The sequence below is a fragment of the Miscanthus floridulus genome, chromosome 15 (assembly GCF_019320115.1).
Source record: "Miscanthus floridulus cultivar M001 chromosome 15, ASM1932011v1, whole genome shotgun sequence".
In the NCBI taxonomy this organism is placed as follows: Eukaryota; Viridiplantae; Streptophyta; class Magnoliopsida; order Poales; family Poaceae; genus Miscanthus; species Miscanthus floridulus.
The window spans coordinates 38800967-38823825 of record NC_089594.1 but is presented as its reverse complement, the minus strand read 5'-3'; the positions used below and the strand labels follow the sequence as shown (position 1 = coordinate 38823825).

At 43.0% G+C, this 22859-nt stretch overlaps 1 protein-coding gene and 1 pseudogene across 2 annotated transcripts; one reads left to right on the top strand and one right to left on the bottom strand.

The window, feature by feature from the left end:
* Nucleotides 1–10011: 10011 nt before the first annotated feature.
* On the top strand, nucleotides 10012–12833 carry LOC136508161 (glutathione S-transferase-like). 2 transcript variants are annotated; one of them, XM_066502789.1, is made up of 10 exons: nucleotides 10012–10126; nucleotides 10203–10301; nucleotides 10883–10924; nucleotides 11063–11148; nucleotides 11230–11301; nucleotides 11577–11630; nucleotides 11735–11810; nucleotides 12045–12106; nucleotides 12315–12374; nucleotides 12483–12833. In XM_066502789.1, exons 2-10 carry the CDS (start codon nucleotides 10220–10222, stop codon nucleotides 12588–12590), a joined length of 642 nt encoding a protein of 213 aa, XP_066358886.1. In that variant the 5' UTR covers nucleotides 10012–10126; nucleotides 10203–10219; the 3' UTR covers nucleotides 12591–12833. The 2 variants fall into 2 exon arrangements, with proteins under 2 accessions (XP_066358886.1, XP_066358887.1); XM_066502790.1 differs by having other exon boundaries at nucleotides 10026–10301; nucleotides 12483–12831.
* A 1198-nt stretch (nucleotides 12834–14031) lies between these two features.
* On the bottom strand, nucleotides 14032–21912 carry LOC136507379 (putative F-box/LRR-repeat protein At3g28410; annotated as a pseudogene).
* Between the last annotated feature and the right edge of the window lie 947 nt (nucleotides 21913–22859).

Genomic DNA, 22859 nt, shown 5'->3' with positions numbered 1-22859 from the left:
TTCCCCTCTCCTGGACCTTTGCTATCACTAAGGCCCTTGATCCATACACGCTAGATGTGTGTGTGGCCTAGCCTTGTGGTTTGCCTGAGTTGGACCATATGCAATCATGCAATAGCGACAACAACTTTGAAGCTCCATCCACATATGCCGCTGGTAAGTCTACTCAGGTATGCAAAGTTCACTCATTGTTCACCAACTCTTTTTACTCATAGTTATCACCATGAAAATATAGACTTAATCATACAAATTCATGCTTTCTTTATTTATGATGTATGCTCTGGTTTGGGTGTATTCATGAATATATCCATAGTGTAGGGAGTGTGTGAGTAAGAGTGAGAGGAGTACCGAAGATGTTAGCTCCCTCTTCACTTGTACCTCGACGGACCTTGGGCTACTTGGAGTACAAAGTTCATGTTCTTCTATGGTGGTGAGTTCTACTTTAAGTTAGTCTTGTTCATTATTTACTTGCGGGGGTTCGTCGTCCGTTCTCGTAGCGGATACTCTAGTAGAGGGCCCTGATAAAGATGGATAACCCTGATCGATACTAGAGTAGTAGTCGATAGCGTAGACGTGGTGTCTAGGCTAGAGGCTACCTTCGTTTGCCTTGTTCCCCATGGTTGAGGGGTAGGCGGCAGGTGGTGATAGCCTTGTCCGTCCTTCGTAATCCCCCACATTCGGGTTTGGCGTAGAGCTGCAAGTCAGAGGTACTTGGCAGACCAAGTATAAGCCGGTGCCTAAAGTAAGTATGTAGTGGCAAAGCTATCTTAACTTAGGATCTCTATCCTTAGAAAACCTCACTACCCAAGCTATTCTTCTTATTATTATCTTAGGTGAACTAGTTAAGACACTTCTACACTACCATTCCTTATGGAAATACGATACCCTGAATACTTTTGGGTGAAATGCTACAACGGTAATTCTGGGCACTTGTGGATTATTTCTGTGTGCGTTAAGAAATACCAACAAATACCAGTAGCTGATGCTATGTTGATGACTTTTCCCTACATTCCATAAAGCAAGTTGTTGACGGTAGTTAACAACCATCATAATCTGTCAATATAATTCGTATAAATGCATGAATATGATCACCAACATATGTTTAGGGGTTTAAACTAACAAATTCCACGAGTTTTGGTGAATCCGTGTTTTTAGCAAAGTTTACCAGAAAACCGTCAAGGTGGACCCATATGTCAGAATTAATCATGCTTATCCATGACAAAATCAACTCCAAAAGACTCTAGAAGACACTAGAAGGCAAACCACCGAAGCAGAGAGGAGGATGTTGCCGGCCCCACCTACAAGCTGGCCGGCCCCTGGGCCCGTATGTCATCTCCCCTTCGCTACGTCGGTTCTCCACCGCCTTAAGGATTGCATCTACGCCATTGCTTTAAGTTGGTTTGATCCGAGGGCTCAGGATTGAGGGTTCTCCCTATATATACCAGCCCCTACCACCCCACTGAGGCATCAACTCATTTCATCATTGAGAAACCCTGGTCAGAAGAGAAGAACCTTAGAGCTCCACAAATATTATAGGGCATAGCTAGCTAGGTTAGATCTAGAGGGAGGCAAGCTTCATTTGGATTCCTGATCTTGTTAAGAGCGTGGATTGGTATAGTCCCTTGTATCCTCTTTTGTATCTTTCATTATTCATATGATTGCTACAATTGATTCGACATTGTTCTTAATATTATTCATGTTCCTAGTTATCATGTTCATCGTCTACTTTGATTATATGCTTACTATAGTTAGATTATCTTTATGTTTAAGCATAAGTTCATATAGTGCTCGCTCTAAAGTACATGGGGTGAGTGGTCGACATTGTGTAAGCGTGGTGCTTATACGTTGTTTACCTGCGGATGCACCCTATATTCCGGGCCATGTGGTAGATCGCGAGTGTGACCCTCTTGTTGAGTCCTTTGTAGTCCACTCCCTGAATATAGGTCAAGTAGGATCTAGCTACGAAGGAAGTCAAGCTCTATTTTTGATCTTTTTTAGGAATATCCCTTATGTGTAGATATGAAGTTGATCTTAGCTATGATTATTAAGTGTAATTGCACTAATCATAGTATGCTTTGACTTGTAATTAAGAATGACTTAGGAATTATTTCTCTATTATATCTACTTAGTCATGCTAATGCCATAGAAAGAAGTACTCTGAGTGTTCAACTATTAATTATCAATGATCATTTATCATATATTTATTCTATCATGTGACTTACCCCTGTTATGAGTGGAAGCTTGGTTATGGTTTATCTCTGTATCATATGTATAAGTTATCAATATATTCCATCTGTCAGTCCTTCCCTGTGGTAAAAATATAAATAACGATACCTGAAATACTCCCGGGTGAAATGCTATAATGATAAATTATCTGTGCGCTTGTAGATCCCTTCATATACATATTTGCATTCTTTCTAGTCACAATAAAATACTTAAGTACTTCTTAGTGTCATTCTAAAAGTGACATTAGAAGGTACCAACAAGCATTTCTTGCATCATAGCTAGGGATGACAACTTAGCAAAAGTGATGTTAAGAAATGTCAACAACATTAGGTGGCTACGTAAACAAGTGACATGTTAATAAATACCAACACAAGCATTACTCATGGTAACATAAATATGAATAGCAAGCTATTTTTTAACATGACTTCTTAAAGTCATAAAACAAAACAAATACAGTTCATTCTATTTTGAAACCCAATTAAAGTCATTGAGCGTAAGCAGTTGTAAAATTAACTTTGCTATCACAAAGGTGTTTCTATCATAAAAAGGTATATGTTTCTAGATTTCATATGTGCTATCAGAAGTTAACTACAGAAATAGCAAAACATTCTATGCCTCCAAACAATACTTTTTTCTTCTTCATCATGATCTTTGTAGCAGCCTGCAAGAATGTGTAGATTAGGATGAATAAAGTTCATTCAAGTAACTGAACAAAGAGAAGGGCAACAGAAACTTACTTGGGTACAGAGGAAAGTGCCAGTAAGATTCAAATCCATCACTTCCTGCCATTCAATTTTCTTCATTCTTGTCAACAAAGCATCTCTTGTAATGCCTGATAACAGCATGTTGCTTTATTTTCAGGCGGAAGTCGATTAAAGAGAGCTAAAAAATATAAAAAACACAAACTACAATGGGGCCCAACCTGCATTGTTCACGAGAATATCTATTGTGCCCCACTTATCAACCACCTAGTAGATTACCAAAGTAATCGTAAGTGAGGTTATAGTGAAGAATCGATGTAAAAATCAATTTATAAGTTCAGTTCCATTACATAAACAAACTGCACCTACTGCTCTCATCATAGATTTCACATCATCCTCATTAGAGACATCTGCCCTAAAGGCAAAAGCTTGACCACCGGATGCTTGTATTTGGAAAAATTACATTGAAATTAACAGGTTGAATCTAGGAAAAGAAAACCATATGGAATTCTGTATGCTGTAATTTTTATATTCATAGGTAGATCTCTATATTCAAAATTCGATAGAACTACCTGTTCTGACCGTGGCGAACTTTCAAACTGATCTAAAATAACCACATTTCCTTTTAAATAAACAAATTTGCTATAAATATGGTTCAATCAACCACATTAGACAAATATATTTCTATTGCTTGCTAATTATTATCGTTACTATTACTATCTACTAGTTTGTAAAGAAGTTTACAAAGTGCCAATGAAATAAATGAAAATATGAATGTATAATTAGATTTTAAATTGCAATTGGATTGACTTCTGAAAAGTGCAATTTTTCTAGAGTTGCATTTTCTCATGAACAACAATGCTAATTCACCATAATGATGTCATTCTTACTCACAAAGAATGGAAGATTATAAATGATAATACTTTAATGTATTCCAGTATAAGGATAAAAGGACAGAAAAGTACAAAATAGAATTAAAACATCCAACAATTATGAGATCATGAGAATAAGGAAGCAACAAAAGTTCTCCTAGGCATAAACCGATTGGCTTTAGTTAAACTAAAGCGACTAACCAATAAGCATTAGATAGTGAAAACACACATGAACCTTTATAGGGTCAACCTCATCTTAAAATCTGACATGAAATGGATAGGTAACCAAGAAATAGCAAACAAAACATATCTGCAATTATGAAATATGTGAATCAACAAGCTCACTTCTTTGGACACCTCGTCGGACTATTTTGTAGACCGGGCATAGTTTGTTAGGGTAGGGCAGCTGTGCCTACCCTTCCATGTAAAAAGGCCTAGTGTCCAATAGATCTGAGGACCTTTATGTAAATTTATGAACCAAAGGGGGTAGGGAGGAAGATTGCCTCCTCCCACCTCCCTTATAAATAGAACCCAAAGGGCAAGGGAAAAGGGGGCTATCCTGATATTCCCGTAACCCTAATCTTTTGGCACTTGTGCCCTTTTCCCCTAACATCATGTATTCTTGTCTAAATCATGCTCCGTTTGCTGAATGTGACTAAGATCCATAAAATGGAATTCAATTGACAAATTTGATGAGCTAATGTCAAAAAGAAAAACTTGCTTTTCCATCAATGGCAACAAAGGCTAATCAAACCTAAGATCGCACTCAATATAGTGGTACCTTCAGCACTAAATTTAAGAGGACTTTGTATTAGATTTAAACAGGCGAAATGTAAAAAAACTAAACATACCACCATAGTGTACACTGGCCCCTAACCACATAGCCCGATCTTCGTGCCTAAGAAAATCCAGTAGTATGCCTACCACAACGACATGGAGGCACATTACAATAGCATGAGACGTAATGGGAAAGGAAAGAGATGATTTTACCAGGTAACAGAGCACCAGCAGAGAGACATAGAGAGCGTGAACTGGTGGCCTCCACGCCATAAGAAACGAGGCATGGTTCAGAGTCATCCGGCAAATCTTGCATCACCCTTCTCCAAAGGGCTTAGGAGGGAGAGGGCCTCTTATCCCCACCTGGGGATTGCAAACAAATCTTACTTACAACATCAACAAAGAACTTCTTTCCAACTTTTTTTTCTCAACAAACACCTCCATTACCAAAATGAACAAAACCCAAATCACCCAAAACCGATCTTGGGGCAACGAACAAGAACGGAATACAAGCTCAACAAAGTTCTGAAATCACCAAGAACAAAACAAGAACCGAACAGGAGCGCAACTTAGTCCCAAAATTGCCAAGAACTTCTTTCAAAACCAAGAAACCTATTCCCAAAATTAACTAGAACCGATTCTAGACCGTGAAGCATAAGAACTTATGAAGTGCGGCTCCCATGGATGCGGTGCACACCGTCCTAGTGGAGACATGTCGATAAAAGATGCTCAGCAGTCCTCTGAGGGGTATCCCACGAAGGTAGATTGATCGGTGGAGGTGCGTGTTATCAGGAATTGGATGGTGACACAAGGCATAGAGACAGCAATTTAGACAGGTTCGGGTCGTCTAATCGACGTAATACCCTACGTCATGTATCTTTGGTGTATTACATTGAGATGTATATAGATGTATTCGTCGACTAGGGGACCCCTACCTCTCCTTATATAGTCTAGAGGGGTAGGGTTACAAGGAAAGTATCTTATTTGGTACTATACAATATCTTGCGGTGCATGTCGACTAGTGTTGTGCATGCCTTAATCTTGTGGGTTGGGGCACCTCTGATGGTGCGGCCCATGTCTTGTCTTATGGATACCGGGGGTCATATCCCCCATAGCTAGTCCCCGAGAGCCTTGTATCCTTTGAGCAACGCTGTCTTGAACAAGTCCGAGCACTTTGACGTGAAGCTGATCAGTTTAACTAGTAATTCGAGAAGTGGAAGTCGAAACCGACCAGTTTAACTGGTGACCTGGGCAGTGAAGGTCGAAGCTGACCAGTTTAACTGGTGACCTAGGCGGTGAAGGTCAAAACCGACCAGTTTAACTGGTGACCTAGGCGGTGAAAGTCAATGCCAACTAGTTTAACTGGTTAGGAGACCTCGAACTTAGCCAAGTAAGGCTTGCTAGAAGGATGTAAGGGGCTCAAGATAAAATTTGAAAATTTTTCCACTTAGGAGAAGTGTAGCCACTTAGACTCCATTAATAAGGAGGGTAAACTCAAGAAATAAGCATTATATTCACCGTCAGGTGAAGTGTAGCCACTTAGTCCTCAAGCCTGCTGGAACATGAAGAATGAATCTTGTAACAGGGTCAAAGAAAAGAAGTCTAAAAGCTTGCCGACGTCATCTGACATGCGCGTATCAAGACCCCAGACGTGCTGCCCAAGATCAACACCCTGATCCGAACAGCATGGAGCGGCTTGATAGCACACCGATGAGATGTAGCAAGATCTAACCATCAAAGGAGTCCTCAGCTTAGCTGGCGATGTCCGAGCACCGAGAAGTTCCTGACGTAGCTGGTGATGTCCGACCACCGAGGAGTCCTCGGCGTAGCTAGCGAGCACTGAGGAGTCCTCGACGTAGCTAGCGAACACCGAGGAGTCCACGACATAGATGGCGATGTCCAAGCACCGAGGAGTCCTCGGTGTAGCTGGTGATGTCCGAGCACCGAGGAGTCCCCAGCATAGCTAGCGACGTCCGAGCACCGAGGAGTCCTCGGCGTAGCTGGCGATGTTTGAACACCGAGGAGTCCCTGGCATAGCTGACGATGTCCGAGCACCAAGGAGTCCTCGGCATAGCTGGCGATGTCCGAGCACCGAGGAGTCCTTGGCATAGCTGGCGACGTTCGAGCACCGAGGAGTCCCCGGCGTAGCTAGCGACGTCCGAGCACCGAGGAGTCCCTGGCGTAGCTGGTGATGTTCGAACATTGAGGAGTCCCTGGTGTAGCTGGCGATGTCCGAGCACCAAGGAGTCCCCGGCATAGCTGGCAATGTCTGAGCACCAAGGAGTCCCCGGCGTAGCTGGCGATGTCCGAGCACCGAGGAGTCCCCGGTGTAGCTGGCGATGTCCGAACACCGAGCAGTCCTCGGCGTAGCTGGCGATGTCCGAGCACCGAGGAGTCCTTGGCGTAGCTAGCAATGAACAGTTTGGTCAACTGGTCAGTGGCAAAGTGAGCATTGAGTAGAAGCGACCGGCGAACAGTCCGATCAACTGGTCGGCGGCGAAGTTCATAAACCTAGTGGTTCGACCAGTTGATCGGTGGAGAAGTCCAAGAATCAAATGGTCTGATCACCTGGACGAAGATCCTACAATACAAATATGTAAAACGGGTAGTACATGATGTAAAATATATGAACTCTGGAGAAGAATCAGCAATGATGATGAAATAGCGTATGCAGCTAGGCGATCAGTTGGTGTGAATACTATGTTATTCTAAAGATGTATTTATATTTAATATAAACCACCGAACAAATTAGTCTGTAGCTGACTCTCTAGCCCTAGCTAGCCCATTAACCATAACGCGGAGCGCGGAGTCCGTGTGCGTGTAGGAAGAACAAAGCGTTGCTAAGAAGCCGTTGCCGACCACCCATAACGCAGAGGGCAGACACTCGTGCACGTGTAGGGAGGAGCCAGAGATAGGGCCGTCTCTGGGGACATCCGAGAGTCAACATAACTGTTTGGTGATTTGCCTTAGACTTAGCTGTATGTCATCTTTAAGATGGTATACACGGAGAAAATCGTTTGGAGAGCAAACATAGAGAAACATGGCTCGGAGAAACATTATGGCGATATACGAAGATTGAAGAATATTTAGAAAAATATTAAAGCATGACTTAGCTTTAGACAGAATGTCTAGTCGATGTCGTATGGCGTTATCTGGTCGGCGACGTGGGCAGCTCGCTTAGTGGCTCGCTTGACGGCTGGAACAAAGTTGATCTTGTGTTGGAGTAGGACGAACATAGTCGGAGCTTGGCGGTGTCAATCCGCGTACGAAGACGTGCGTCGTGGTTGTCGAAGGATGTCAACGCGATCAGCCGAGTTGCCGCAAAGGATGTTGATCTTGAGTTACGCCATATGGTTCGCCAGGGATCAACGTGCACGAGCCCCATGGTCGTCGCCAACTGTCGGCAAAAGATGCTTGGTAGTCCTCCGAGGGTATCCCACGAAGGTAGATTGATCGGTGGAGGTGCACATAATCAGGAACCGGATTGTGACATAAGGCGTAGAGACAACGATTTAGACAGATTCGGACCGTCTGATCGACGTAATACCCTATGTCCTGTGTCTTTGGTGTATTGCATTGAGATGTATATAGATGTATCTGTCAACTAGGGGACCATGCCTCTTCTTATATAGTTTGGAGGGGTAGGGTTATAAGGAAAGTATCTTATTTGGTACTATACAATATCTTACGGTGCATGTTGATCAGTGTCGTGCATGCCTTGATCTTGTGGGCTGGGCCATCTCTAATGGTGCGGCCCATGTCTTGTCTTATGGATACCAGCAGTCATATCCCCCACAAGGCATGACCGTAGACGTGGGGCTAGAGGTGCACACAGCACACCGTCTTGGTGGAAGCCGTAGACGTGGGGCTGGAGTTGGGGGTGGCGGTGGAGGCGGCAGAGCTCCATCGCCGTCGGCCACGCCATGCCTCATGTCGCTCGCGTGCGAGACGGCATCGAGCTGAAGCGATGCTCTCGTGTGGCGGAGCCGCTTCAGCACCATCTTTTTCACAAGACGGGGGATAGTTTTACCCTCGCCTGATGCAATTTCTGATGAAACCCTTGTGTCTGTTTTTAGAACTGAAACCCTCATGTCTTTTGCAAATTTTTGGAAAGTGTTTCTGATAATGGATAGAGGGGGCTGAGCTAAATAGTGGGGGAACTTAGGAGGTTAGAATTAAATAGTTGGGGACACTTGCGGGGTAGTATTTTATCTCAGGAAAAAGATAGTATTTAGGTAATTTCGACTTCCTTCTATGAAATAATAATGCCGAGATGATTGAATTTGATTTTAAAAAGATAAAAAGCGTTTCATATTGGGGGGGGGGGGGGGGGGGGGGGATTCTGAAAAAATGGGAAGTTCTGCTGACTTTGATTATTTAATATAGATTAAAAAATGAAAATTTAAAATTTAGTTTTTACACTCAGGTGAAATAATTCCACCTCTTTTTTTCATAGTAAAAAAATCATTTCCTTGCAAGGCTTGTGATTTCGATTAGTATATGTGCACTTATTTCCTCATCTATAAAACAATTTCTCATATATTCAGATTCAGCCAATATTTGACGATAATTCATCTTTTCACAGTGATTTAGTATGACTTGTATTTGATGTTTCAATAATTGCAACTCAATGTTGCACATGTGCCATCAAACTGTTTCACGGAGACTTAATAGTGTGGCTAATAAGGAATATTTGTTGACACGGAAGAGAGAGAGAGAAAAAAAGAGAGACAGGACATCGTTGTTATGGGTATATCAGCCAAGCAAACAGGATAAACATTGTTAAAGCATTCCAATACTTTTCTCTATCCTTGTAAAATTGTTGTATTGAGGACAGCTATACTTTTTTTCTTGCTTTAGCAGTTTCCCAATATCTCTTCTTTTTTTTTATAGTCATCAATATTTTCCTCATCTCCCTTCAAAGGTAAAGATATAACTCCCACAATACCATAGTGTTCATCCCAACTACTACTTTTTAGCCATATTTTCTCTTATACTTCTATGAAACCCACCTTCTATAAGGATATTGGGGGCATATATTAAGGTATTGTTGCAGCAACTCCCCAAATATTAATAAAAGATAATATTGGACTACCCCAATACATGTATATTAGGAAAAGATTATTGGAAACTGCTGGAGATGCTCTTAAGTCTTGTTTAGTTCCTCCATCTAAAGTTTAGTCTCTATCACATTGGATATTTGGACACATGTATGGAGTATTAAAAATAGACTAAAAAATAAATAATTGCATAGATTACGATTAATTTACGAGATGAATTTTTAAGTCTAATTAGTCCATAATTCGATAATATGGTGCTAAGTAAACTTATACTAATGATAGATTAATTAAGTTTAATAAATTCGTCTCACAGATTTATAAAGCCTTCGGTAATTTATTTTATTAATACTATCTAAATACTCCGACACCCGACGTAAACGCCACCTAACATCTCAGCTCTCGCGCATCGCATTGCCGGCCAGCCGGCCTCCTTTGTCTGCCGCTCGTTCTTGTCCTTCTCCCTTCACGGCTTGCCTCCTTTGATAACTCCAAGGCAAGCATCCTTCGTCCACTGTTGACCACTTGGCCTCACTCACTCAGCAATAGCTGCCACTGCTGCCGTGTCTCAGAAGGAGGCGTTGCGGCCATGGCGGCTTCGAAGCCCATCCTGTACAGCGCGTGGATCAGCTCCTGCTCCTTCCGAGTCCGGATCGCCCTCAACCTCAAAGGTAACTGGATCAAACCGCTGGCTCTGGTTTCCTGTTCCACAGTTGACGGCGAATCTTGCCCAAAGCAGGGGTCTCGTTCCCGGGAGATGGGGACACTGGGACCTTTTCTTGATTTATTAATCAGTTCGTCAGATTTTGGGGGAAATGGGTGGCTAGCTACTAGGCCACCCCGATTTTAGACAGGCAGTATCTTTGGGGTTTGTCTGAATCTCTGGGCTCCAGGGACCGGGCCACAGGGATGATTCCCAGTCCGTTGTACCAGGTGCTTTGTTACTTATTACATGAGATAAAGCAAGTTAATTTTGATTTGTGCAAATCTTCACCTGTCTTTTGCTATGTAGCCTGTGAGAAATGCATTAAATATGGTAATGTTCTATCTAATTAATTTAGACAGAAAAGAAGTATATCTGCATCCAACTTATAGTAATAAAATTCTGTAAATGCTCAGTCAGTAGACTACTCAAATTTGACTGCAAGTTGAAGCACGCAAAATTAAATCTTCTTGTACTATTGCTTGTCATTTGAATATTTGATCATTACTTTTTATGTGAACTAATTGTTCCAATTTCTTTATGATGAAGGTGTGGATTATGGGTACAGGGCTGTGACACGGACCGATCTAGGTTAGCAGTAAAAATAATCTTGTATTACATACATCATCTTAATGGCTGAAAGATGTGATACATGGAGGGAAAGAAATGTTAACTAGTAAGTTGTTGACATTAACCATAATAGTTCCCATAATTGTGACCCTATTTTAGATTACGAAAAGATCAATCCAATCAAGTATGTCCCGGCATTGGTTGATGGGGATTTTGTTGTTTCTGACTCCCTGGCAATCATATTGGTGAGCTGTATTCTTCTGTAATTTCTTGATCATTAAATTGCCACTTTAGTATTATTGACAAACTTCTTGCTTTCTGTTTAGTATCTTGAAGACAAATATCCTCAACACCCTCTTCTGCCTCAAGATCTCAAAAAGAAAGCTATAAATCTGCAGGTACCCAAATACTCGAGAGGTTTTATGCTATGAAACTAGGGTTTTCTTAAGGTTTTTGAAATTACAAGACTACAGGTATTCAAGCATTTAATAAGATATCCATGCTTTATTTTGCAACTTTTTTTTAAGAGACTGTGTTTTGCAAGTAATACTCACTTTTAAATAACAAATAAAGGAACAAAGGACCAACAGGGTCCCAGGATCATCTCAAGTGTACACATCAAACATTGTAAATCACCAATGCCATATGGATGATGGATGTTTCTTCTCTGCAGATTGCAAATATAGTGTGTTCGAGCATTCAACCTCTTCAATGTTATGCAGTAATTGTGGGTTCATTACAACCAATGACTGTTAATGAAATATTGTGTTTCCTTTATCAGTATTGAATTATTGATGTAATGATCTATGGTTTATGCTATTCCCATGGCAGGGTCTGGTTGATGGCAAGTTAGGCTCAGATGAGAGCCTTCAGATTGTTCGGAATTACACCAACAAGGGATTTAAAGGTGTGATTTGTTGCACTCTGTAATTGAATTTTTTTTGGTCATTGCATATCTCTCTTCCTTGAGTACGCCTCTGAAAAATTGGGTAGAAATATGGTGTACCATAACAAATGGCATTTCCTTGTAACACCTAATAAACTTGGCCTTTGTCAGTTTCTTTCATACTCTCTTGTCCTTACTTTTTGTTGCATATATTTTGTGTGTACCCACTATGACTTTTCCCCTGGATTTGCTCAGCAATCGAAAAACTTCTGGAAGGTTGTGACAGTAAATATGCTACTGGAGACGAAGTCCAACTGGTTAGTGCTTTAGACTAGTCCTGGAATCATCTTCCTTGTGCCTAAAAGGTTCCTGTTGCACTGGTTCTGTCCATTTGCTCTAGAGTGCTTCCTGAATTTATTTACTTGATGATCAATTTAATATGAACCTTGATACTTCAATTACTGCATTGTTTCACATTGGATGTTACCAAATATCTGCTTGTGTGTGTTTTGTGCTCTTGAACAGGCAGATGTCTTTCTTGCGCCCCAGATCCATGCAGGCGTGACACGCTTCCAAATTGATATGGTACGATATGAAACCTGACATCACCTCTATCTAGATGTAAAATCATTTCTCCTGAGCAATGCTCAGAGGCCAGAAAACTAATGCATTGAAGCGGTTGCTTTGCTGCAGTCAAACTACCCTCTTTTGGAGAGGTTCTACAAAGCCTATATGGAGATCCCAGCATTTCAAGTAGCGGCTCCTGAAAAACAGCCAGATGCGCCTGCGTCCCCATACTGAAATGAAATCTGCAGCCATGTTCAGATAGATGCCTGTAGAGATTCAAAATAATTTACTTGGGTCACGTTGTCTTCCATCCTTCCACGGTAATCTATGGATTACTTGGGGATGTTGTAACCAGTTAAACTCTTCTTCTGCTTAATGAAATACCTGTCACAAGGACACGCTCTCGAAAAAAAAAATCTGCAGCCATGTTCAGATAGATGCCTGTAGAGATTCAAAATATTTAGGACGTTTGAAGTAAATGAAGTTGTTGCTTCGTCCACCTAGTGTGGAGGCGTGTTACAAAAAGGAACTAGAGATATTTTGGAATCGTGCTGTACTAGAAAATTCTTAAACTCGCTCAAAATATTTGAAGCTCCAAATATGCTTTGGTCCCTTCAGCCTGGCCTTTCAATCCATCGTTTTAGCTCGCGCTAAGCCGCCCCACCGGCTCCGGCTTTGAGCCTGCGCCATCGCGTTAAAATGCACCTCAGTCCAATAGGCTGAGCCGGGATTCATCGACGAGCCCAACAAACAACCAAACGAAATTTTGGGCTCTAGTTTATGCCATAAGCTAAATTTAAGACCAATTTAGTAATTGAGTAGCCTGTGGCACAAATGAGCACAATTAATAAAGAAGGTCAAATAAAAGAACATTTTAAACAAAGTGATATTTCGACACTAGCTCTACTTTATTAACCAAGACTATAACAGCATTACCTGCAACCAGCAAACTCAAACATTGACAATAACTTCTGCATGAAGATTTAGTGGATTATAGATTAGTAAGTCAAACTGTGGCTCTGTCAGACTGCCACAATTACACAAATCTTACAATACACACAGTTCATTTAGCAACCACCTATTTCAACACTAGAAAAAAGAATAGACCTCATCAAATTTAACAGCAAACAGGAGGATAGAGTCAGGCAGTAACTACTCAAAGGATAGGCATGCACCACCCTCTGCTTCAACACATTCAAAGGGATCGCTTATAGACAAATCATGGGCATGATTGATATGCAAAAACTCATGGAGATAGCTTTTAGTAGTAAAATAAAACCGAGCACACAGAACTTGCAGTGTTTCTAGTTTCTACCCTTGGATGAATTTCATACGATTGTTACAAGTTTAATTTGCTATCCACCATTTTGGTCGCCAATGATGAATCAGAATATAACATTGCGAGTACTAATGATGTTCGCACTTTGGAATTTCTCAACAAATCTTTGAAGAAACAAGATACTGCAGGGAAAAAAGGGGTCGGGTGGGGGGTGGGTGGTGGGGGAACAACTCCTTTGAACATTCTCTCCATCAATCCCTCAAAGTCATGCTCCCAAATTAGCATTCACCTCATCACTTCATGCACATGTTGACAAAACTCGAGCATGATAAACCCTAGTAGATTTGCTTTTGGACCTTAAAAGATTTGTGTAAATAGATGATAATATTCCTTGTTTTAGATTATGACCCTAGCAGTCACACTGTACCTTTCACATTGAAATGTCATTGACTCCAGCATCTTTGCGTTCAGTACAAAGAATGTTGCAAAGTTAACTTGTAACTTCATGCCTCGATAATACTTATTCAACACAACTGTCTTGAGACGGATGTCAAGGCCGCCTTTGATAAGATTACGATGTTTACGGCGCCATAAATTCTTGTCTCCATCCTGGCATGACTGAAAAGGAAAAAAAACAGTATACAAACACAACCAATTCAAGAATAATTGACACAATAGTAAACCAGATTCAAAGAATATATGTACACAATGAATTTACTAGTTTAGTATGTTTACCTGGATATACAACTTCTCCAAGCATGGGAAGCATCTCATTAAGTCAATAATCACATCTAGGCTAAGATTAGGCTGTCTCCAACAAGGAACCCATATGGGCACTCAAACCCAAAATGGGTAGTAAGAGACTTAAAATCAGCCTCCAACAGAGTATCTATACGGAAGACCTATTTTAGGTTGTCTGAGAGGCACAACCTAAATATGGGCATCCTCTCTCCTGAAAACTCATTTACAGAAAAGATTATCTTTTGGGTCTTGTTGTTGGAGAAGATATTGAATAGGTATTGAACCTTTTGTCAGTAGTGCTACCCAAAGGACAAATGTGTCTTGTATTTTGAAAATATTGTTGTTGAAGATAGCCTTAGAAATATAGACTGCTAAAATCTTGACAGTACAAGCCGGCGTTGTCGAGTTAATGACCCGGAATTCCTTTATGCGGCATGGCTGCATGAAACATGCGTCAGCACATTTATAAAATTCGATATTTTCAAGTTTTTTCTGCACACTGAAAAAGCTGTTAGTTGATCTCCACCAATAGGCCCAACGGCCTATTGGGCCCTATCTCTGCTCCCTGATCGGGGGAGCCCAACCCTAATTCGGTTGGAGGGCCCCTGTCGCACAGCACACATAAAAGGAAGGTGGGGGTGAGGGCTCGGACTAACGAGGTTGACCGGAGCCGCCACACCCACCTACAGAGAAACCCTAATCCGATCCTAAAGCGTGCTGCCAGCGACGGGATGGCCCACCGACTCTGCCATCTCCCCTGCAGGTCACCACCCAGGCCACTGGACCTCGCCACCGAGCCGGAGCTGCCTCGACACCGGCGTCCGCGAGGTCACAGCGTAACCGCGCACGGCGAATGAAATGTTACCCGGATCTACGGTTACACACACAAAGGTAAACATCGATCCTAACAATGGTATCGGAGCAGGTTACAAGTGTGTATTCCTAACCCTAACCGGGTAAAAGCAAAGAAAAGGGGCCGGGGGTGGCGGATGTCACTGGAACCCGGTCACCACCGCCACCGCGCGGGGAGAAAGAACAGATCCGCGTTCGGATCAGAGAAGCAGTAAAGAAAGAGGATTAGGATCTCAAGAACCCTAACCCTAGAACGAATCCCCATCACTAATCGGTTCAATCCGAGAAGAAAGAAAGGAAAAACAGAAAAGAAAGGGGAAAAGAACAGGGTCGGCATACGAACCCTAAACCTAACCCTAGACGGATCCTCATCCCTAACCGGTTGAATCCGAGAAGAAACAAAAGAAATCAAAGAAAAGAAAAGAAAGGAATCAAAGAAACCCTAACCCTAATCCCCTCCTTCGGTTTGGTTCGGATAAGAGGAAAGAAAGATCCAAATCGAAAAGAAGGGGGTGGGAAAGGAGAAAGGGAAGGGGACGGATCCACCCTCGCCGGCGCGGGAAAAGAAGAGCCGGGACGTCCCTTCGCCGGCGCGGGAGAAGAAGTGCCGAGCGGGGGCAGTAGCTCGCCGGGCTCGGTCAAGGGGGCGCCGCGGCCAGGCCACTCGACGGCGGCGTGCTCACCCGTCGGGGAGCATGCGCGCCGGCGAGGAGGCCGGCGACGGCGCCGTGGCTCGCTGTTCACTCCCGCTCGGTGTTGTCTCGGTGGCTGCGGCTGCGCTGAAGAAGAGAGAAGAGAGAGCGGCGAGCGTGGAGAGAGAAAGGGGGGAGTCAAATGAGGCTAGGGTTTCAGGAGGATGAACGCGTCGCGGTTTTGATGCGCGCGACATCATCGGCCAGCCGTCCGATGAAGATCAATGGCTGGCAGTGGCCAGGCCAAAAGCGGCCCAGGCGGGGCGGTGTTTTCCCGGCCCAGGCCCAGGTTGCGGCCTGGGCACGGAGGCGACGTGCGCGCGCGTGGCTGGATCGTGCCGCTGGGCTGTCCATGTTGGGCTGGGCCACTGCGGAGGCCGCGGGCAGCTGGGCGCGGGGGAGAGCGTGGGAAGCGCTCACGTGGGCGTGGGCCGTGGGCCGCCTTGCCATTTTGGGCCGACACAGGAAAAGCAAGAGCCAGTTTCGGTTTTTTCTTTTTCCTGGAAAATTGAAAATACAAATTGGCTCAAAAGAAAAATAGAAAAAGGTATTTTACCTGTGGGTAAAATTCAAGAAATTGATTGAAAGTTTTTTTTTCGCTGCTAAAGAAAAGTACATTCTCCAGTGATTTTGAACCGACATGATATTTAACTGGAGAAAAGAAAAGATTTTCCAGAAAAAGTTTATTCCTTGGAAATTGATTAATGGATTAAAGAAAATAGAAAAAGAAATTTTCCCTGTGGGTAAAATTAAAAGGAAAAGAGAGTTTTTCCACAGCTAAAGAAAAAGTATATTCTCCAGTTATATTGAACCAACATGCTATTTACTTGGAGAAAAAGAAAAGGTTTTCCGCTGCTAAAGAAACTATTGATTCTCCAGTTATTTTGAACCAATGTGGTATTTAATTGGAGAAAAAGGGTTTTGATATAATTACGATGTTGTTATTTTCTGACCAACGTTGTTAATAACAATATCGTAATGATAATGATTTATGCATTAATTCTGCTTCTGCCCAACGGTGATGTAGAATTAGTGTATAAGAAAAGTTGATAATTTTAATGATTTATGCATTGATTCTACTTCTGCCCAACGGTGATGTAGAATTAATGTGTAAGAACAATTGTGAAGGTTAATGATTTATGCATTAATTCTATTTCTGCCCAACGGTGATGTAGAATTAGTGTATAAGAATAGTTGTATGTTTTGATTTTGACCAACGTTGGAATCAAGGCATGCAAATGGTGTTATTTCTATGTTAAGAAAAGTTTTAACCTGGTTTTCTCATCTTGTCTAAGGTGGACTGGGTAGTCACCTCACCGTATTCCACTGAGTTTGTGGCACCGGTGAGGGAGACAAAAGTGAATGATGCCATTTGGGCAACTAAAGAGAGGGATTTTGAACCCCAAAAGATATCCTATGACTCCTTGGGCATAGGAAATGAATCACTACCAACAAGAAAAAGTTTGGCTGTGATAAAGAACATGATTGAACCTGCAATTGTAGGCTAAATCTCAAAGTGTGACACGGTCACCGAGTACCTCGATAGAATAAAGAGTCAGTTCACTGACACTTCAAAGACATATGCTACTCAGCTGATAAAGCAGCTGGTGACAGAGTGTAACTCTGGAAATGGTGGCATAAGAGAGCTCACGATGCGTTGTCGAAATTATGGCACTATCGTTCAGGCCATATTTCGAGGGGGAGAATAGAAAGACAAGTTAAGAATGATGTTCTTCCTCCATTAGAGCTCTCAGATTAAGAACAATGCAGAGAACGCATAAAAGAAAAGTATGTAAAGAAAGATGCTAAATGAAGCGCAGGAATTTTATAGATTATTCACACAGACATCTGTGGTCAGTTTCCTGTAAAGAGTGTGGATGGTTATGATCCATTCACAGATGATTACTCCCATCATGACTATATTTATCCAATCAAAGAAAGAAAAGATGTATTGGATAAATTTAAGATATTAAATATTAAAGACAGTCAGGTCTGACCGTGGAGGAGTACTACGGTCAGCATACCCTAAAAGAATGGTATAGTAGCCCAGTATTCAATACCGGGCGAACCTCAGCAGAATAAAGAAGCTAAAAGAATCGATCGTACCCTGATGGATATGGGGGGCAGTATAATAATTTACTCCACCTTATAGTTGAGCCTGTGGATGGAGGCGTTAAAACCTCTATTCATATTTTCAATAGAGTATTAAGAAAGTCGGTGCTCAAAACACTGTATGAGTTGTGGACAGAAAGAATACCCTCACTTAACCACTTGCGTGTGTGGGGGGGAGCCCTGCTGAGGCTAAAGTGTTTAACCCAAATATTGGGAAGTTATATCCCAAAACAGTAAGTTGTCATTTATTTGGCTACACAGAAAAGTCAAAAGGTTTTCGTTTCTACTGTCTAGAGAGACATACAAAGTTTGTGGAAACAAGACATGCTGTCTTCCTAGAGGACGAATTAATGAGGGGGAGCATGGTAGCTCGAGAAATTGACCTTGAAGTGAAGCGGGTGCAAGCGCCCACTCCAATGATTCATGAGCCAATTTTCTCACTACCTGCTGTAGCTGCACCGACAGTGCTAGATACTGTGGTTCCAGCACCAGTTGTTATCCCACCTGTGGCAACAATGAATGAAAATGAGGAACCTGTTCTTCAGGATTCAATAGAACCAATTGCCACACATGAGGGGGAGCAACAACAGCCTCAAACAGAAGATGTGCCAAATGTGGAGGCCCCTAGAAGGTCTCAAAGAGTTAGAAAATCAGCTATTCCTGCTGATTATGAAGTGTACAACACTGAGGAATTTCAAATGGAGGACGATCCCACCTCATTTGAAGAAGCCATGAGAAGTGATCATTCATCAAAGTGGCTTGAAGCCATGGAAGATGAAATGAAAACAATGAATGTCAACAAAGTTTGGGTTTTGGAAATAATTCCTAAAGGAGTCAAAACAGTAGGCTATAAATGGGTCTACAAGACTAAACATGACTCTCAAGGGAATATAGAGACATATAAAGTGTGACTTGTGGCAAAAGGCTTTATGCAAAGAGAAGGAATTGATTACAATGAGACATTTTCTCCAGTCTCATGTAAAGTTTCCTTCAGAATCATAATGGCATTAGTGGCATATTACGATTGAAAATTACATCAGATGGATGTAAAGACGGCATTTCTCAACGGAGACTTGGAGGAAAATGTTCACATGGCACAACCGAAAGGTTTTTGTCATGGAAGGAAAAGAACGAATGGGATGCCGCCTAAAGAAATCCATTTATAGATTAAAGCAAGCTTCAAGACGGTGGTACTTGAAGTTTGATCAGTCAATAAAGAATTTTGAGTTTTAAAAGAGAATGTAGAGGACAATTGTGTCTATGCAAAGTTTAAGAATGGGAAATTTATCTTCCTTATCCTGTATGTGGATGATATCTTACTTGCTAGTAGTGATGTCAGTCTACTATAGGAGACAAAGAAGTTTTGTCCTCAAAACTTGATATGAAAGATCTTGATGAACCCTCGTTCGTTCTAGGGATCGAGATTCACCAAGATAGAAGAAAAGGGTATAAGGACTGTCACAAAAGGCATACGTGGAAAAGATCTTAAAGAAATTCAGTATGCACAAATATAGTCCATCACCTGCTCCTATAGTCAAGGGCGACAGATATGGGGATTTTAAATGCCCCAGGAACCAATATGAGCTCAATCGATAAAGTTAAAGTGGTTCCATATGCTTTAGTTGTCGGAAGCTTGCAACATGCTCAAGTATGAACACGCCCTGACTTGGCATTTGTTACCGGGTTTTACTTGGCAGATTTCAGAGGAACTCTGGAATAGAACATTAAAATTGATAAAGAAAGTTTTGCATTATTTGTAAGGAATGAAAGGCCTCATGATGACGTATAGAAGATCTGATTGACTCCACATGGTGGGATATTCAGATTCTGATTATGCGAGAGTGAATGCATATCCAGACGTGGATTTTCTATCATCTCGCAAAGGGGAGCTATTTCATGGAAAAGCTCAAAGCAAACTGTCACTACATTGTCCACAATGTATGACGGTTTGTAGCGTGTTATGAGGCAACGGGCAGGTGAACTAACTAACGAAGTTCATACCCGGTTTAAAGGTGGTTGACGACATCTATAGACCACTTAAAGTAATACTGCGATTATAATCTGGCAGTACAGTTTGCTCACAACATAAGTCAAGTGGTGCTGCCAAACACATTAACATAAAGTATTATGTTGTGAAAGATTAAGTCCGGGATCAAGTCATAAGTCTTGAGCATATAAGAACAGAAAGGATGTTCACGGATCCGCTTACAAAAGGCTTACCACCCAACATGTTCAGAGGACATGGTGTTCAGAGAACATGTAGCTAGCTTGGGTTTAAGGGAAAGCCTAAAATATTCCTGGACAAAAGAAGGCCCAAAGATAAGTATCTATTTCAGAACAGAGTAGTGAGTTGTAGCTGTTAAGTCTATCGGCAATGGACCGTGACGATGAGACATGCTCTATGAGCTAATCTGTAATGGAATGAACAAAAGCAAATGATATGAAAGTGAAAGATGAAATGAGATCAAGGGGGAGAATGTTAGTTGATCTCCATCAATAGGCCCAACGGCCTATTGGGCCCTATCTCTGCTCCCTGATCGGGGGAGCCCAACCCTAATTCGGTTGGAGGGCCCCTGTCGCACAGCACACATAAAAGGAAGGTGAGGGTGAGGGCTCGGACTAACGAGGTTGACCGGAGCCGCCACACCCACCTACAGAGAAACCCTAATCCGATCCTAAAGCGTGCTGCCAGCGACGGGATGGCCCACCGACTCTGCCATCTCCCCTGCAGGTCACCACCCAGGCCACTGGACCTCGCCACCGAGCCGGAGCTGCCTCGACACCGGCGTCCGCGAGGTCACAGCGTAACCGCGCACGGTGAATGAAATGTTACCCGGATCTACGGTTACACACACAAAGGTAAACATCGATCCTAACAAAAAGCAACTCAAAATCTATAGGCAAGAGGTAGAAAACCAAGAGGTACCTCAATAATCGTTGAGCCCAAAGCGAGCCTAGAAGAGCCGTCAGCATAACTCAGGCAACCCAAGGTCTCCAGTTTAGGTGCTGAAATAACTGATACTCGTAGTCCCGTGCCCGTTCGTGGTGATCGAAGATACAGAATTCTTTTAAGGCAAGGGCATCCTCGACAATGAATTCTTCTAAGATGATGGTCATTGTTCGGTCATACGCAGCACTCACCCCAATGCTTGTAAGGCTAGCTGAGTTGATCCTGACACAGCGGCAGCCAAAGATTCTGCGAAGCAGCAAGCCCTGGAGGACGGGAGAAGCAGCAATGATGCTAGGAATCCTCCGAAATGATGACCCGTTGAAGTGCGAGCTTCTTGAGCCGGGGGAACTGAAGCGACTAGGTGATGTCATCAGAGAGGTGGCATTGGCTGAAAGTGGCGACGCAAAGGGACGACGAGAACCGGAAGGTAGATGCTGGCGGAGGTGGCAGTTTCAACCCGTCCGTCGCAAAGCAGTCAATCACCTCGATGTTGTCGAGGGCGAGGGATCGGAGCCAAGCATCCACAGTGGCGGGGTGATCCTGTAGGTGTTGTGCAGGGAAGCGAAAGTGCGGCCAGGGCCACGGTGGGCAGAGAGGATGCGGGAGATGACATCGATGGTGACGAGCAGGTCACCGCCGTCGAGGTTGAGAGGGGCAGAGCGCCAAAGATGGCGCCACCGGGTGGCGAGGATTTGGGTGCGGGCGGCATCCTTGGTGGGGAGGAGAGAGATGACCTCACCCAGAATGGCATTCGAGAGGCGGCTGATTCTGTCGACCCCCCTCTCCGCCGGCTCTAGGTTCGTCTCCCCCGGTTCCAGGAGGACTGGAATCTGGTAGCGGCGAGATGTTTGCTTCGCCCTCCTGTTCCAGGCTCTCGGGTGCCTCCAGCTTCCTTTTCTTGGCACGACGAGCCGCCGCCAGAGTCTCCATAGCGGCCGGCCGGCCGTTGGGTTGATTGGGAGCCAAATTTTTTTATTTTTTTAGCCTTTGTTTTGAAAATTTTTCACAAATATGCCCCTGGAGGGTATGATTTAAAAATCTAGACCCTTAGCTCGGCGTCATCGTTGGTGGCGCCGAGCTTACACGTCTCAGCGCCATTGATTTTGGCGCCAAGGTCTTGGGCTCGACGCAGACGTGACGATGACTTAGCAAGCAGCTTGGCGTCGAGCTCGGCGCCGTAGATCTTGGCGCGAAGGTCGACGCCGTGGTTATTGGCGCCGAGAACGGCGCTAAGATCTATGGCGCCAAGGTGGTGTTTTAATCCGGCCCCCAACCTTCCTGCCCAAGCCTTCTTCCTCTTCTTTCTCCTCCCTCTCGTGTTTTTTTCTCTCCCCACTTCACCCTACCTCACGATTCGGCATATTGGACCTTAGAAATTTGATTTGATCCGTAGATCTTCGAGAGCAAGGTATCCTCGCCCCCTCCTAATTTTTTTCACATCGATTTGGTATATATTAGTCAGATTTTTCAACTTAAGAATTGTCATTACTTAAGGTTTCATGCAATTTTAATATTTATATTATACAACCGTAGAATGGCAAGGCGTGGAAAAGCTAACAAACCAAGGTAACCTCATCGCACATTGTTATGTTATGGGTTCATTGTTGTCCAACCAAATGGGAAACCCTAGATGTAGGGTTTAATGTTAATTGATTTTAGTTCTTAGAACAAAAATGGCTAAATTGTAGTTATGGCCAGATGACCGAAAATGCCTTCGACCCATTGCCTCTGCCTAGTTTTGTTCCAGTGCCCATGTGCTTTTGTGGCGATCCTTGTAAGGTAGCCAAGTCCGATGAAGAGGACACGTATAGGCAGAGGTATTGGATGTGTTCTAATTTTTTGTTTAAGCCTACACTTCATCAGCGCCGCATTAACAA

What these genes read in the sequence shown, in the direction of transcription:
- LOC136508161 (XM_066502789.1), top strand. Translation starts at nt 10,220, where the DNA reads ATGGCGGCTTCGAAGCCCATCCTGTACAGCGCGTGGATCAGCTCCTGC. An exon ending in ACTCCCTGGCAATCATATTG is followed by an intron (nt 11,149 to 11,229) that starts GTGAGCTGTATT and finishes CTTTCTGTTTAG; the next exon opens with TATCTTGAAGACAAATATCC. An exon ending in AGAAAGCTATAAATCTGCAG is followed by an intron (nt 11,302 to 11,576) that starts GTACCCAAATAC and finishes TCTTCTCTGCAG; the next exon opens with ATTGCAAATATAGTGTGTTC.